Genomic DNA, 14,805 nt, shown 5'->3' on the forward strand with positions numbered 1-14,805 from the left:
CAACATCCTTGTAAATCCGGCCCTGCCAATCAGCTTCAGTCAGAGCAGGATTAGCCCCGCAAACTTCCGATCTTTAAGGGGCGCAAGCTTAAACAATTTCATGAACACCTCATTAAAATCTAAACACGGGTTGCCATCTTCGAGAATGTGATTATATTTAATGAACTGAATGTCAATATTTTTGTTTAGAAAACCGAGTTGATGCAGCAGTAGGCCTGAGATGGCCTGGTGAATGTCCAGGATGAAACCCGCCCATCGAACGATAGACGCCGCCTCCGCATACAACCCCCGCGCCTCCGCCTCCTCTCATCTTCGAACGTTTAATTCGGAACAAGGTTTCCATGCTGTGACGTAACAAAGACGTGTGGCACCCCTATTAACGATCCTTCAACCAGTGTTACTAACGTCGCTGTCTTGCTGTAAATTAATCTTCTGTCTCGGTTGTTTTTGTAAGAATTTCAGACCCAGAGATTCTCGGGGATCAACAGAATAATAATAATAATTTCATAGCCCGAAGAAATCTTGGTTTAGTCTTCTAGCAAAAAAATGGATGTCAAGCTCGAGGAACTGTTTAAGAGCGTCTCGGAGAAGCAATGGAGGAAGTTTTTGTCAAGCAATTGTTGGAAGAAAAACTCTAAATTAGCTTAATTTTGGAAAAAGCTTGGCTCTCTTTTCTTCCTTCCCGGGTCCCTGAGCGGATGACTTCACGGCCGGAAGAAAACAACGAGGTGTGCTGACGTCACAGTGTTATAGAGTTTAATCCAATGGGAAAACACCATATGAATTAACAAGGAAACTGCAGATTACAGAGAAGTACATTCTTTACCTGAGTCAGAGAATTAAAAGAAGAGAACAAAGACAGAAAGAAGGACAAAGACGCGTCTTTGGAGAGAGCTGTCAAGAAAAACAGAATCGACCAGCTATCTGAATTCGTATTCTTGAGCATTCACTTTTCTAATGAAGGCGTTTCTTTTTGTTAATATATGCAAATAGGGCGTTCCCTGTTTTGACCAACCAAAAGCTACCTTGGAAAGACTTAGACCTTCCCCTCAGTTTAGGCAGAAATCAAAAGTCGTTTACTACTTGTTAAAATTATAAGTTATTTTCATCAAACTTAGTTTTCTGCTTTTCTGATTTCAGCATCTCCAGAAACTTAAATCTTTGTCCTCTCACAGAACAAAATGAGGTAGAATTCCTTTTCTAATTCAAACAATTTTCCTTTGATTCCGAAATTGTCACTGATAATACATTTTCAAATACATTAATCATCTACTAGATTAATACTTCTAACTTGGGTAATATACTTTAATCAAAAACATGCGATTAGTATTTAAAGATGTATTAAAATTAGACGTTAGTACCAGGCTGTAACCAACTCCAGATGCAGCCCTCTTCTCTGAGAAACCCCCGACCTTCGACCTCTGAGCCGGGGAGATATGGTTTATGGCCCTCCTAATTTAAAGCCTTTCAAGAGAATAGTGTTTTGGTTAAACTCCTCCAAGAGAATGTTTATCTCTTGCCTCCTGGCTGTCTGCTAGCTTACATCTGTTTAGTTTTTGTCCAGATAAGAATGTTCAATCAACCTAAATGCACATGGCTGTGAGATTAACTATATTAAACACTCAAAGTAGTTATATTTCCTCAACACGATACTAAAAAACAAAGAGCATGGTTACGGAAACATTTACTTGTCTGTGCGACAGATCTTTTTTCCGCTTTGGTCTTGAACAAAGTACAGTGGAGGTCTATCACACTCAAGGTTGTCAAAGCCATTGTGGGTAACAGACTCTCCGAAGCTCTCGCAAAGTTCCTGGACATCCCAGAGATGGTGGACTCAAAAGCCGTTAAAATGTTGGAGAAACTAGTTGTCAAAGAAGTGATCAAAAGGATCCAACCCTCCACTGACACAGTCAATGTGAAGAAAGGCTCCTTTGTCAAGAGAAGCATTCATAGACTATTTTATAGGATTGATCAAATTGACCAGCAGCGACCTAAAATATCTGGCTTGATAAAACCAATCATTAAAGTAACTGGGAAACATGGGGTTTTTAAAAAGTACCGTGGGGGAAGCTCCTGGTTCAAAAAGGGTATCCCCGAGTTACCAACCATTGTCGAAGTCTCTCAGAAGGAGGAAATGTTGGCTGAACTCAGCTATTTTGGATACACCATTCAGGGAGACACAAAGGAATTTGCAAAGATGTTAACTGATAGTGGAAAAGCCCACTATTATGAGAGATCACTGTTATCAAATGAGTTTGACTTCCAAGAACAGCTATCCCACGGAGGAGACCAAATATTTGAGAGTTCCTGTGAACACAACAGTTTTAACAGTGAGAACGATCAGGCTTGTGGTCAATCACAATTTACCACAGCTGAGAAGAAAAGCACGCAAGACCTCAGTTCAGAGAATCAACCCAGTAAAGCATATGTGAGCCAGATTATTGGGCTGGTTCTGTGTCAGGCCCTGGAATCATCAGATAAGATATGCCACTCTGACGTCTTCCAGGACATCTTCAAATGGACCCTTGAGAAAGTCTGGGATCAGGTTCAGGGGAAAGAAATACAATTTCGCTCAAGAGTAAGAAAGAAATACATCAAAAGAATCTTCTTGAGGCTTTGTAACGCAATATTCTGCACTGATAAAGACGCCTTGTGTTTACTAGTCATGAAAATCCCAGAGTTTGAAGAGACAATTGTGTCCTGTTTTGAGAAATACCTGTTAAAGAGAGTTAGCAAGGTGGAAAGATGTCATGACTTTTTAAGTGACCTTTATAGAAAAATAAAATGTTGGTCGCGTGCTGATTTGGTAGAGTCATCCAATATGGAAAGTATAGTGATAGACGGAGAGGACTTTCAAATAAATTTTCTCCAGGGGAAAAGTAAAGCAGCAATAACTAGAAGTTCCACAGACATCCCAGAGATCACTGCTTGTTCTAGAGCTACAGGCAGATCCGAGAAACACCCTGAAGAGACACCAGGAGCAGAAAACGAGATAAAAATGGCCCTACAGACTCTCGTCAAAGTTCTGGTGAGCAAAATGATTGAAGAATCAGCTTGTAGCTTCCAGGCTAAACATGTTGATGAGTTCTGTGACATGATGTCCCAGGAAATTTGGAATGACGTTCAGGACAAAGATGTCAAGTTGTCCTTGGGAAGGATTGAGGAGCTCAGCCAAGCAATTTTCAGGGACATTTTTGAAAAGAGTGCAGGTCAAAGCATGAACCTGGGAGAATTGGATAAACCGCTGACAAGTTTTTTCAGGTCCTGTGTGATAGAAGATCTGAAGAGGCCAGTGGAGACATCTACTTGACACACAGCAACAGTTGCAACGGCCAATAAAAAAAAAAAATTAATTAAGAGGGTTTATTACGTTGAGTTTGTCAGAAATATCTGTAGAAAAGCTAAACATGCACAGGGCCCTGCAGTAAAGGTCCCAGGCTGGGACTCAGTTCAGATACACCCCCTGACCCCCCCAACACCCTGCATGTTTGGGTCCTTCCAGCATCTCTGGCTTTCCCACAGTTCACTCTGGTGTAATTCATAGAAATGATCCTCTTATATTTCCTTTAAAGCCAAAGCATAGGTGAACTAAGCAGTTTGGGACCCCCAGACCATCCGGGTACCATACTCAAGATAAATCTAGAATTTTAATATTTGATTATTGTGAATGAAAGTGCTATTAATTTGATTCAACGACATTAGCAGAGATAAATTTAAATATTTGAAACGGTTCAACATTTAAATTAGCAAAACTGAAAATATTTCCCTAATTCCCTTCTCACCCACCGCCGGTGGTCTACTCTCATTCTTCCTCTGAGCTCTGGTCCTCTACCAGAGGCCTGGGAGTTTGAGGGTTCTGTGCAGTATCTTGGCTGTGCCTAGGACTGCACATTTCTGGACTGAGTTGTCTGATGTTGTTCCTAGGTTCTGTTGTAGCCACTGTTCCAGTTTGGGGGTGACTGCCCCGAGGGTCCCGATGACCACAGGCACCACTGTGGCCTTCACCTTCCAGGCCCTCTCCAGTTCCTCCCTTAGGCCCTGGTATTTCTTCAGTTTCTCATGCTCCTTTTTCTTGATGTTGCAGTCACTTGGTATTGCTACATCCACCACAACGGCTTTCCTCTGTTGTTTATCCACTACGACAATGTCCGGTTGGTTCGCCCTCACCATTTTGTCTGTCTGGATCTGGAAGTCCCACAGGATCTTAGCTTGGACATTTTCCACCACCTTTGGGGGTGTTTCCCACTTTGATCTCGGGGGTTCCAGTCCATATTCTGCACAGATCTTTCTGTACACTGTGCCTGCCACTTGGTTATGTCGTTCCATGTACTCTTTCCCTGCCAGTATCTTGCACCCTGCTGTTATGTGCTGGACTGTCTCAGGGGCCTCCTTGCACAACCTACACCTTGGGTCTTGTCTGGTGTGGTAGACACCAGACAAGATATATATATATACTTTTCATTGAACTTGCTGTTTTGAAACTCACAGTGCCCTGTCTGTATTTTGCTTTGGTTAGCTCTTGTTAGTAAAATGTTTAAGATTTTTCTCCTTACTCTGTGTCATAAGCACACCTCCTATATAGATTAAAAATTTTGATTTTGATGCATACGTGCAACTTGTTATTTACCCATTTGGGGTTTTCTACCTTATAGCTAAACTATCAGCCCCTGTGGGCCTCAGTGGGTAGAATTCCAGTTATTTCCATCTGGCTTCATCATTTTCATTACATCAGTGTAGCAAAGGTCTCTACTGTGAGACGATAAACTTAGTTTAATCACTGCAAGCAAAATTACAGAATTTTATTTGTAACGAAATGAAATAGGCTTGTGAAAAATGAGTGACTTTTTCCACAGGAAGGTGGCGCTGTTTGGCGGTGTTCTCAGTGTTCCACACCAACTCGCCTGATAATGAGATAGAAGAAGATGAATACCGGGGAATCAGGAAGTAGCTAACGGCAGATATTCCGTTGGTTTGGGGAATACCAGTAAATCACCCTGGCAACTGAGTCATGGCTAAGGCGGGGAGATAGAAAGTTTTCCTTTTTGTGACTGCAGAGCTGGCATGGCGGAGGAACACGACGGAACAGAGAGTGGAAGTGTCTGTGTGCCGGATCGGGGGACAGCAGGTAACCCTGCGGTGGTAATCCCTCGGGGACTGGGCTCCGCAGATCACGCACCAAGGAAAAAGTTAATTCTACACATGGACCTGAACAACACCATCCTAGTCTCGGACACGGTGACCGGACAGGGGACGGTGGCTGCTCTGGATTACTTCCTCACCACCGTCACCTGGGGGAAGATGAGCAAACACGGTAAAAACTAAGCTGCTTTCAGCTGACTCCGGGAGCTTATTGCTCTTTTTCTAGAACATACACATAGAAACAAATGGATGGAAATGCTGTTTAGAAAGTATTCAAACATTTCAGCATTATATTGAGTTAATCTATTTATTTTAAGTCGTATGAAGTTCATAAACACACAAGTAGTGACTGAGAACTACCTTCTTGATTCTACTTTATTTATTCCTCGCCACTCTGTGGAAGATTGAAATGACATAATTCCATGAAACCGTCTATGATAATATGAATATTTCTATATTCTAATAATATTTTATTTTTAAGAAAGACATAAAACCAGAATACTACACTTTAGGGTAATATTGACTTTATAATATGTAGGTAGATGCAAAATACTTGTCTATATACTTTTTAGTCCATCTATAAAACATTTGTCATTTTTAAATTTATACTTCATTCCATAAATTCATTCCAGTGACAAAAACACGTCATCTCACACATTTCAAATCATACTTGAAAAGCCATTTTACATTCAATTACTTCTACGAAAGTAGGTGTTCTCTTTCAACATTCTATTTCAGCTTGCCATGTAGGCTTTGGAGACAAAACAGTGGGGAAGATAGAAAGCCGACATCCTCTGGTGTGCCAGTTCATGAAGGGTGCACGACGGCTCCAGCCAGTGTCCAAAAGCCTCACTCCTTCATGGGATTTACCGATGGTACTTGATGCTTTGTCACATGTACTTTTCGACCCTATGGAGCAGGCTGAGCTTAAAGTGCTCTCATTTGAGACAGCTTTGTTAGTCGCATTGGTTTCTGCCAAACGTTTGAGCGACATTCAAGCTGCTTCAGTAAATCCCTCCTGCATGCGGTTTACTGAGTGAAATCATAAGATTTTACTGAAACCCAATCCTGCTTATATACCAAAGGTTTTTTAACCCGGCCTTGCCATGCTGTCCTTTGGAACTGATGGCTTTCTGCCCTTCACCATTCTCCTCTCAGGAGCATGAAGGACTCCATACGCTCTGCCCTGTGCGAGATCTTGGGATCTATGTGGGGAAAACAGCTGGTGTTACCAAATCTGAGCAGCTTGTGTCATGGGCTTCATCACATAAAGGGAAGCCCCTAACGAAGCAACGCCTTTCCCATTGGATAGTCGGAGCTATTGCTATGGCCTATCAGAGTAAAGGCCTTGCACCCCCTGCAGGTCTACCAGCTCATTCCACTCGTGGTATTGCCTCATCCTGGGCACTGTTTCAGGGTGTACCTTTGGAGGACGTACGTGATGCTGCCAGCTGGGCAACTCCTCACACCTTCACTAGTTTCTATAGACTGGATGTCACGGCACCAACTGTGGCTCACACAGTTCTGAGCGTGGGATCTACACTTAGATAACTGCAGGATGCACCTTTTGGTCTTCGAGTAAGCTTATCTGGCAATGCGGGCGTTGCCATATCCCATAGTGAGTTGCCAAAACGAATGTTGAAAGAGGACTTTAGGTTAAGGAATTAACCCTGGTTCTCTGAAACATGAGTGAGGTATCTCACCAGATCCCCCTCCTTGCCTGGAGCGAGGAAGAGGTGTGCTTAAAAGACGGAAAATTACTTGCGTGACGTCAGGCATTTATACTGAGAGGAAGTTCCTCCTCCTGGAGCCGACGACACTTCTACCGGCCAGTCAAGACTGGCGTAATGTAGTAAATCCTCTGGGGGTCAGGAGCTGGGGTCGTGTCCCATAGTGAGATACCTCACTCATGTTTCAGAGAACTGGGGTTAATTCCTTAACCTAAAGTTCTCATCCTAAGCAGAATTGTCTCTTCTGCTCACAGATTGACTGTTTAAATTGCCACATTGTTCAATTGTATGACATTTAAATAAAATAACACAAGTAAACATAGGGGAATGTTAACTGTACTCCCCTGTGGTGAGAAACGATTAGTAGGTTGTGAAGCTGCACTAAATATGATTTGTGTTATTTCATGATGTTAAATGTCATTCAATTGAACAGTATGACAATTTAAACATAGTCAATCTGTGAGCAGAATAGACACTTTGGCTTAGGATGAGGAAACCTATTTTTATAGAAGTTATTGAATTTAAAATGGCTTTTCAGGCCAACCCCCAGTTTTACAGTTTTAAATGGAATGATTTTATACATCATTTCCATCTCTGAAACTCTTACATGCTGGGTAATTCTTGCAGGAAAATGGGAATGGCTGAGTGACTCCGCCTCCCTGTTACCTCCCTGCAGCGACGCCTCCAGCTACTACTCTCAGTTTGGACGCTCACCAGGCTTCACCTCTGTTGCTGGGCGACGCTTCAAAGGCCTGTTGGAGGAACATCTGGAGCTGCTCCGCTGGCCTGAGGGCGTCAAGGCAAGTGAGCGATAACAGAAACCTGCCTGACGCTCTGAGACGAAGATGACTCCCCTCTGAGCAGTGCAGCTACCCACACTCAGATGTATTATAGGCCAGAATAATGTCGGGTTTACATTACTTTTGATGTCAAAGGGGGATGCTGTTCAAGCCAAGTTGGACATGCATGATTTCTTTGCAATTAGCCGACATCATGAGAACACAATATTTCAACACTGTTTCCCACAGGAAGACAGACAGCTGTCTGTTAAAGGAGAAGATGGCCGACTCTACCACTGGATCCTCCCTTCCTTCTTCCAGCTAATCAGAGATCTGGCGTGGGAAGGACGGGAGTTTGCCATCGTTTTCCGCACGTTCGGGACAGACCTGCCTCGGGTGCTGAAGGCCATGTCCCGAGCAGTCAATGAGGGAGCTCACCCACTGTTCCCTGATCTGCCTGAGCTGAAGGTGAGGCAGGGTCACACCTAAACATCAGCTAATATTAGATCTTCAGTGTTGCCTTTCAGAACTCTGCCTATTAACTGTTCAGGTGACAGAAAATTACCTGAAGAGGGCAGTATTATGTAAAATCAACTTTTTTGAGCTTTACATCACGTTATAATGTTATTCCCTCATCAAAAACATAGGCAGCAAACTCGTCAGGACGATGAAAAAGTCACAACTACAACACTCTCTTCACCAACCTTACAAAGCCCAGTTGAACGGCGGCTATATTATCAAACATAAATAAAATGAGCAGAGTCCAAACAACCCGTAAAGTTACTGACAGTTAAGGAGCTAACATGTCCGTCTCGGTTCATGTGTCCATCTATAGCACGTTTTTCCCACGCTCTCTACAGAGAAGCAGTGGCGCATAGTGGTGACATCATTAGTGATACTAGAGAATCTTAAAGAGACACTACATAATTATGTCTGAGATAGACAGAAGAGTACAGGAAGATGAATTAAAACAGTTTCAAAACTAGAACCGTCTTATTCATCCCTGGTGATGTGTTTTTAGTATCACAACTCCCATCATGGTTGTGATTTACAAACGGAACCTGAAAGCACTGCACAGTACCTAACTGAACTTCTATATTTTTTTTGTGGAGCTGTCTGTGTTAGGTGCTCAGTGTTACAGTGTTATCTTCCTTTGGCATTATTTCCTCTTTGACACCAAACTAAATTATCAGCTATAAACAGAAACAATTTAAATCTTCAACTAGAAACTAAAACTCTAAAATTCGGTTAAAAAAACCTATATTAATCCTAAAGTTAAATTTGGTGTTGCTGTAAACCGTATTATACAGATATCTTCAGAGTTTTTGTGAATGCTGTACCAGTCTGTATAACAACCGGTTTGAAGACGCTTCTGACCGAAGACACTCAGCTGTTGTATGACAGCCTGATGAAGAAAATTCTGCCTGTAATGTTCTTCATTTAATGAAGGTTCCTTCTTAGACAATCAAGCTAATATGATTAAGAACTGTAGGACTTGCTTTCTTTTTACCTGTCTTCTCCTGACCTCTTCATCTACTAACTCTGACCTTTGCTCTCCGTTTCACTTCGGTTCAGCTCAGAGTGGATATGACTCCGGGTAAGATCCGCTGTAGCAAACGAGGGGTCGTCCTGAGCCGGGCTGAAGAGCGTGTGTCCACTTGTGATGGAGAGAGAGGACTCTACCAGTACTTGAGTTCTGTGCAGGGTCTCGGTGGTTTCCAGGACCACTTTGACTGGTACACAAATAGATGCTGCAGCACATACACTACAACTTTGTTGTTCTTCTATTCCAAATGATTTTCAATCCGGGTGTCTGTCCAGGTGGGCTACCAACGGCTTCTCCATCCGAGGAGGGAAGCCCCTGTGGATTGACCCCTTTGACCAGAATGTTCAGCATGTCTTTATAGACGACAATATCCGACAAAATGATGAGGACACCATTGTTAGTCCAAAGGTAATGTGGCTTCACTAATGTCCTAATTAGTTCAAATATGAATTAGAACTGTTTGTTACTATTTTATGAAAGTATCATAAACTAACGGATGAAAGCATCAGTATACTCTCTATGTCTGTATATGCAACTTCTACAAAAATGTTTTTTACATTAGTTAAAACTATCACCATGTCATGATAAAATGAGACAGATAATCTGTGAAATAATCAACCTCCTCCCAGTGCTACTATTGCGATATGAAGAAATGCACCGCTCCTGGTCAGAACCAACCAATCAGAGCCAGGAGGAGGGTCATAACGCTGCTAATCAACCTCCTGTGCGTTCTGCTAATCATGCTTTTGTCTGAGAACCTGTTTTATCTGCCTACATTTGTGGCCAAGCTAGCTAGCTTGAGCATTCATGGCAAGCCAGCTGTCGGCAAGAAGCTATAGCATATCAGAGAGCAAGAGGAGAAGCATCCATATGAGGTTTTATTGACAGCACTGAGACCCTCCTCCTTTTTTCACAGATCATCTTTACACTGTCATGAGTGATCATTTTATCAAATATGTAAAGTCATCTTCACCCTGTCTTCTGTGTCCTCGCTCACCTTCCTCCTCATTGTCTCCACACCTGCCAGGTGTTCCTGGAGCCCGGCGGCCATGACACCCGTGCAGCGTGCACTGCGGAGCTGTACGACATCTCCTTGGTCCAGACCGACCTCCTACGAGCCATTTCTGATCGCAGCTACTTCACCCAGCGCGTTCACATCTGCCTGGAAAACTATGAGAGTAACCTCTGGAATGGGACAGTCTAGAAGACAACTTCTAGGTTCCTGTGAGGTTTGTTCATGTGACAGTCGGCAGCTTGCAGTGCTGCTGTCAACTGAACAACACTTCCATCCCAGCTCACTAAGAGTCACTGCCACTTTAATTGTGGTGTAGGGTCATCTAGGTCAAAAGTGAAGACCTTACTGTGGTGGACGATTGTGAGATGTTCATCGGCAGTACATGGACTTACAAAAGTGTAGCACTGAGATGACTTAAATTGCAATTATTATTTATAAAATATGGGATTCACAAAAGATTTCCAGTTTATACAAAGAGCACTTACAGTTAAACCTACATTATCATACACCTGGCAGATTGAACATTTTTATCTAGTTTTGTCTTGGTGATAAAAAAAAAATTACTTTCAGTTTTATTTAAATTTTTTAAAATGCCATGTCAAGCATAATTTATAGCCACCCACTAATCAACGGGAAAAAAGCTTCAGTTTCTCAACAAGTTTAAAATCCATGGACGTCCATTATCAGATCTGTAAACAGACTGCTGCTGTGTGACGTCAACGTTCTGCTTCAGGACATGCGAGTCGTGTTGGGAGTGAGTCTCCATTCACACAGAGAAGTCCGGTTGTGGTCGTATTAAATTAGTAGCATGAACAAACACACTAAAAAGAAAAACTTTTTTTGATTTTAGCAAAAAATTCGAATTGAGCATCAAGACCTGACGTGTGAACTTAGCCTCATGCATAGTTTTTTCATGACTTTACCACCTCTTTACTTTCTAAGACATTTTCGTTGTGCAGTAAACAAGTGCCACCCACACCTGATTGGATGGTTCTTAAATAATTAGCTTTTATTTTTTATTTTTTTGCAATTCAAGCAGTTTTTTACAACATGCCTGTAACATACAGCGATATTGCGGTGACAAAACTTATCCAACAAATTGTTCACTTGGCCACTCCAAAACTTTACTTTCAGCCAGAGGAAACGTTGGCCATGTAAAAGATTACTGAAAACTTCAATCTGGCAGGAGTTTTGGGTTAAACTTTTACTGCAGAGATTTGATTTGACTCTCAGACTTGGACTTAAGTTGTGATTTAATTGCAAAAACAAAGACTTGTGCCTGAGCTCCCATGACTTGAGACAGGATTTATTGTCTGGCACTTTAGTCTCCTTAACAGTTTTTGTTTAATTTTTAAGGAGTGTTTACTCTGGAGGGCGGCTTGCTATATGCTCATACTTTATTCTGAAATGGTAGCCTTCATTTCTTTACCAGTCAAACTATGGTTAACATGAACTGTTAGTTACAGCTAACAGTTCATGTTAGCTGTAGCTTCAAAATTATGACCCCACAGATGATCTCCAACGGTATTAAACAATGTAAACAATGTTTCTTCGCAAGATACTTGAGTCTGAAAATGGTATCAAACAGCTAAAGTGTTTTCAAAAACATAGTAAAGCCACTTGAGCTGTTGGGTTTGTTGTTTTTTACCTCATTTTTTGTTCTCGTCAGGTCAGAGGAGTTAGATGCTGATACTTGAATGTGTCTTTATGAATGAATTGTGATGTAAGAATCACAATTCATAACGTAGCAGTCGTAAATCGGTGTATCCCAATTGTCCTTAGGTCGGAGTGTGTGGTTGGTTGTTTGTCCAACCAAGCGACCAGGGTTTACCCCTGACCGCACCATCAAGGATAAGCTGGAATGGACAGACGGATGGACGTGGATCTGAACAGACTTGAACATGTCGCACTGAAACACTGTGGAAGCTTCATACTGTGGAATTCTGAATGTACATGTATGCTACTGTAACACTCTTTGATGTAAGATAATGCTTAGTTGAATCACATCAGAAAGCTCCAACCGAAGTATTGGTTCAATGGTAATTACATGTGTTGGCGCAATTGCAAACCGAATCGGGTAAAGAAAAGGAGACAGTGAAGGAAGCCCAGAGGACAAAAATCTGTTGAAGCAGAACATTTTGAACATAGCTTGGTTCTGAAATCTGATGTCGGTGCTCACTATTGAGATCAGAAATATTCCATCACCATACATTTTGTTTCCCAAAGATGGTTTATGATCACACTGTGAACCAGGTTTTAGGGGAAGATTTTTACCAAGCTCTCCTCAGATTTGTCTAACAAAACTCTACTGGGACGATGTTGGGGTTTCATTTGCATTGACTTATTCTCTTATTCTTTAAAGCACTTAGTGTGAAGTATTTTTTTAAAGTTTTCTTTAAAGCTTTTAGAGTATATTCAATATTTGGTTTTAGAGAGATCAGGTTATGAAGAGCTAAATGAACCATCAAATAACCTAAAAGCACTTTGAGGAAGAATGGTATAAATTGCACGTGAAGGCAGATAATTGCAGTGTTTTTATTGTAGGCTTTATATTACGTAGCCCAAACTGAAGGCTCCTTTACATGTTGATATTAACATAATTACACTGCCAAATAAGGACTATTATATTAGTTCAATAAATGTAAAACTTGAAACGAGTCAGAAAGAAAGCATTACATATTTATTAAACATAAATGGCTCTAAAAATATGTTATTTACACAGCTGGCTAGAAACTAGAAAAGTTGCAGCTTTACGCTAGGTGGAGTTTATGTATTTGTTTCATGCTGTCAGTAAATTCTCTTCACATATTGAGTTAAAGAGAAAAAAAGCCACCCATAGTTACTGTCAGTAACCAGGTGAACTGAGATCAAAGATTCATTGGTGTGTGGTGGCAAAATAAGTATGAATCCTAGTTCAGCATAGAGGTAAATGGCTGAAAAAAAAAGATCTGCTTTGTCACATCATATTTATACACTGGTAAACAAAGTCAGGGATTACTCATTATATGTTCCTGGCACCAAAAAAAGCCAGGAACATATAATTCCATCAACCGGTAAATCATCAATTTTAAGAGTGATTTATTTTAAGAGTTCTCAAATATTTTCAGTGACTGATTGTGATGCTGAGATAAAAAAGTAAATTTATATTTGGGTTTTTTTCACCTCTTTACCAACTATGCCAAAAATGTAGCTGACATATTATGCCAGTATTTCCCATACACACTGCCCTGCATGGTTTAGATCAGGGGTGTGAAACTGCAGTCCTCAAGGGCCGCTGTCCTGCAACTTTTAGATGTGCCTCCGCTGCACCACACCTGAATAGAATAATTAGGTCATTAGCAAGGCTGTGGAGAACTGGTCTACACAAGGAGGAGGTAATTAAGCCATTTCATTCCAGTGCTTTGTACCTGTGGCACATCTAAAAACTGCAGGACACCGGCCCTTGAGGACTGGAGCTTGACACCCCTGGTTTAGATGGTTTCCTGCTTTCCTACGCCTGATTCAGCTGATTGCAGTTCAGCAAACACCTTTCAATTGAAATCACCTGGGCTGAAGCAAGGAAACACCTAAACATGCAGGGCAGTGAGCCTGGAGGACCAGGGTTAGGAAGCACAGCTCTATGCAACAATAATGACTTTGGTTTGTTTTTAACTTTTTAATTCTTGCTTGAATTGCATGGTTGCTGTTGGTCTCATTATGGTTTTTTGTTTTGTTTTTACTGCACTATAAATATCTGAATTATATAGAAACGTTTCTTTACTAAACATGCAATTTCCTTTACTTTTGTGAAAACCTTAAGATACTGCAAAAATATTTTATGGTTTTGTAAACTGCCGTTGCACAATAAAAGCTCCTTCACCAAACGGATTTGAAACCCAGGTGTTTGGGTTTGGTCTTTTGAAGAGTCTATTTCTGGTTTTTGAGATCTTCCTCGTGTATGTGGAAGAAAACCTGGCTTTATTCCTCAGAAGATTTGAAGTTACTTTGAATTCTAGCAACTGAAATGAGGTTGTCAGTGAAATGATTTGTTCCTGGAACAATTTACTGAAATATTTTGAAGCCAAAGGTACTGGATGACGTTCCCCTCGATGTGTATTTTTAATGTGTACATCTTGTCAAAACTTGAAGTTTAAACGAAAATGTTTTCTGAAATGTTCATTTTTTTATACAAAACATGAATATTCAACTAGATAAATGATGATGGAAGTTTTGTTTCTCAGTCGTGACATATTTTGTTTAAAAACTTGGGACAGCTGCCTAGAAAACAAACAGATCAGCTGCTTATGTCCCCAAATCAGCAGGGGGCCCCCAAGAGCATTTCTGGCTTGTCTTTTGTTTTTATATCAGCTGTAATTGTATGAAACTAATTTTTTGATCATTGATATTTAATGGGTTATATCTTAGGACTTAGACCTATCCTTGGTTAAAAAAGTATTTAATAGGGAAATTAATTGAGGCTGCGACAGACTGGCGACCTGTCCAGGGTGAACCCCGCCTCTCGCCCGGAACGCAGCTGGAGATAGGCACCAGCAACCCTCCCGACCCCATTAGGGAAGAAGGGTGTAAGAAAATGGATGGATGGATGGATGGATTAAT

The 14,805-nt window shown here is 41.3% G+C and overlaps 2 protein-coding genes across 5 annotated transcripts; both read left to right on the forward strand.

The window, feature by feature from the left end:
* The first annotated feature begins 383 nt into the window (after nucleotides 1–383).
* On the forward strand, nucleotides 384–5,025 carry LOC122829382. 4 transcript variants are annotated; one of them, XM_044113906.1, is made up of 3 exons: nucleotides 384–614; nucleotides 1,648–3,028; nucleotides 4,854–5,025. In XM_044113906.1, the coding sequence occupies exons 1-3, from the start codon at nucleotides 547–549 to the stop codon at nucleotides 4,914–4,916; spliced, it is 1,512 nt and encodes a 503-aa protein (XP_043969841.1). In that variant the 5' UTR covers nucleotides 384–546; the 3' UTR covers nucleotides 4,917–5,025. The 4 variants fall into 4 exon arrangements, with proteins under 4 accessions (XP_043969841.1, XP_043969849.1, XP_043969829.1 ...); XM_044113914.1 differs by having other exon boundaries at nucleotides 4,858–5,025; XM_044113894.1 differs by lacking the exon at nucleotides 4,854–5,025 and adding an exon at nucleotides 3,107–3,328.
* Nucleotides 4,877–14,083, forward strand: si:dkey-32e6.3. Its single transcript, XM_044113926.1, has 7 exons — nucleotides 4,877–4,984; nucleotides 5,055–5,311; nucleotides 7,497–7,669; nucleotides 7,898–8,116; nucleotides 9,224–9,384; nucleotides 9,470–9,602; nucleotides 10,222–14,083. The coding sequence occupies exons 2-7, from the start codon at nucleotides 5,062–5,064 to the stop codon at nucleotides 10,396–10,398; spliced, it is 1,113 nt and encodes a 370-aa protein (XP_043969861.1). The 5' UTR covers nucleotides 4,877–4,984; nucleotides 5,055–5,061; the 3' UTR covers nucleotides 10,399–14,083.
* The last annotated feature ends 722 nt before the right edge of the window (nucleotides 14,084–14,805 follow it).

The sequence above is a fragment of the Gambusia affinis genome, linkage group LG01 (genome assembly GCF_019740435.1).
Source record: "Gambusia affinis linkage group LG01, SWU_Gaff_1.0, whole genome shotgun sequence".
In the NCBI taxonomy this organism is placed as follows: domain Eukaryota; kingdom Metazoa; phylum Chordata; class Actinopteri; order Cyprinodontiformes; family Poeciliidae; genus Gambusia; species Gambusia affinis.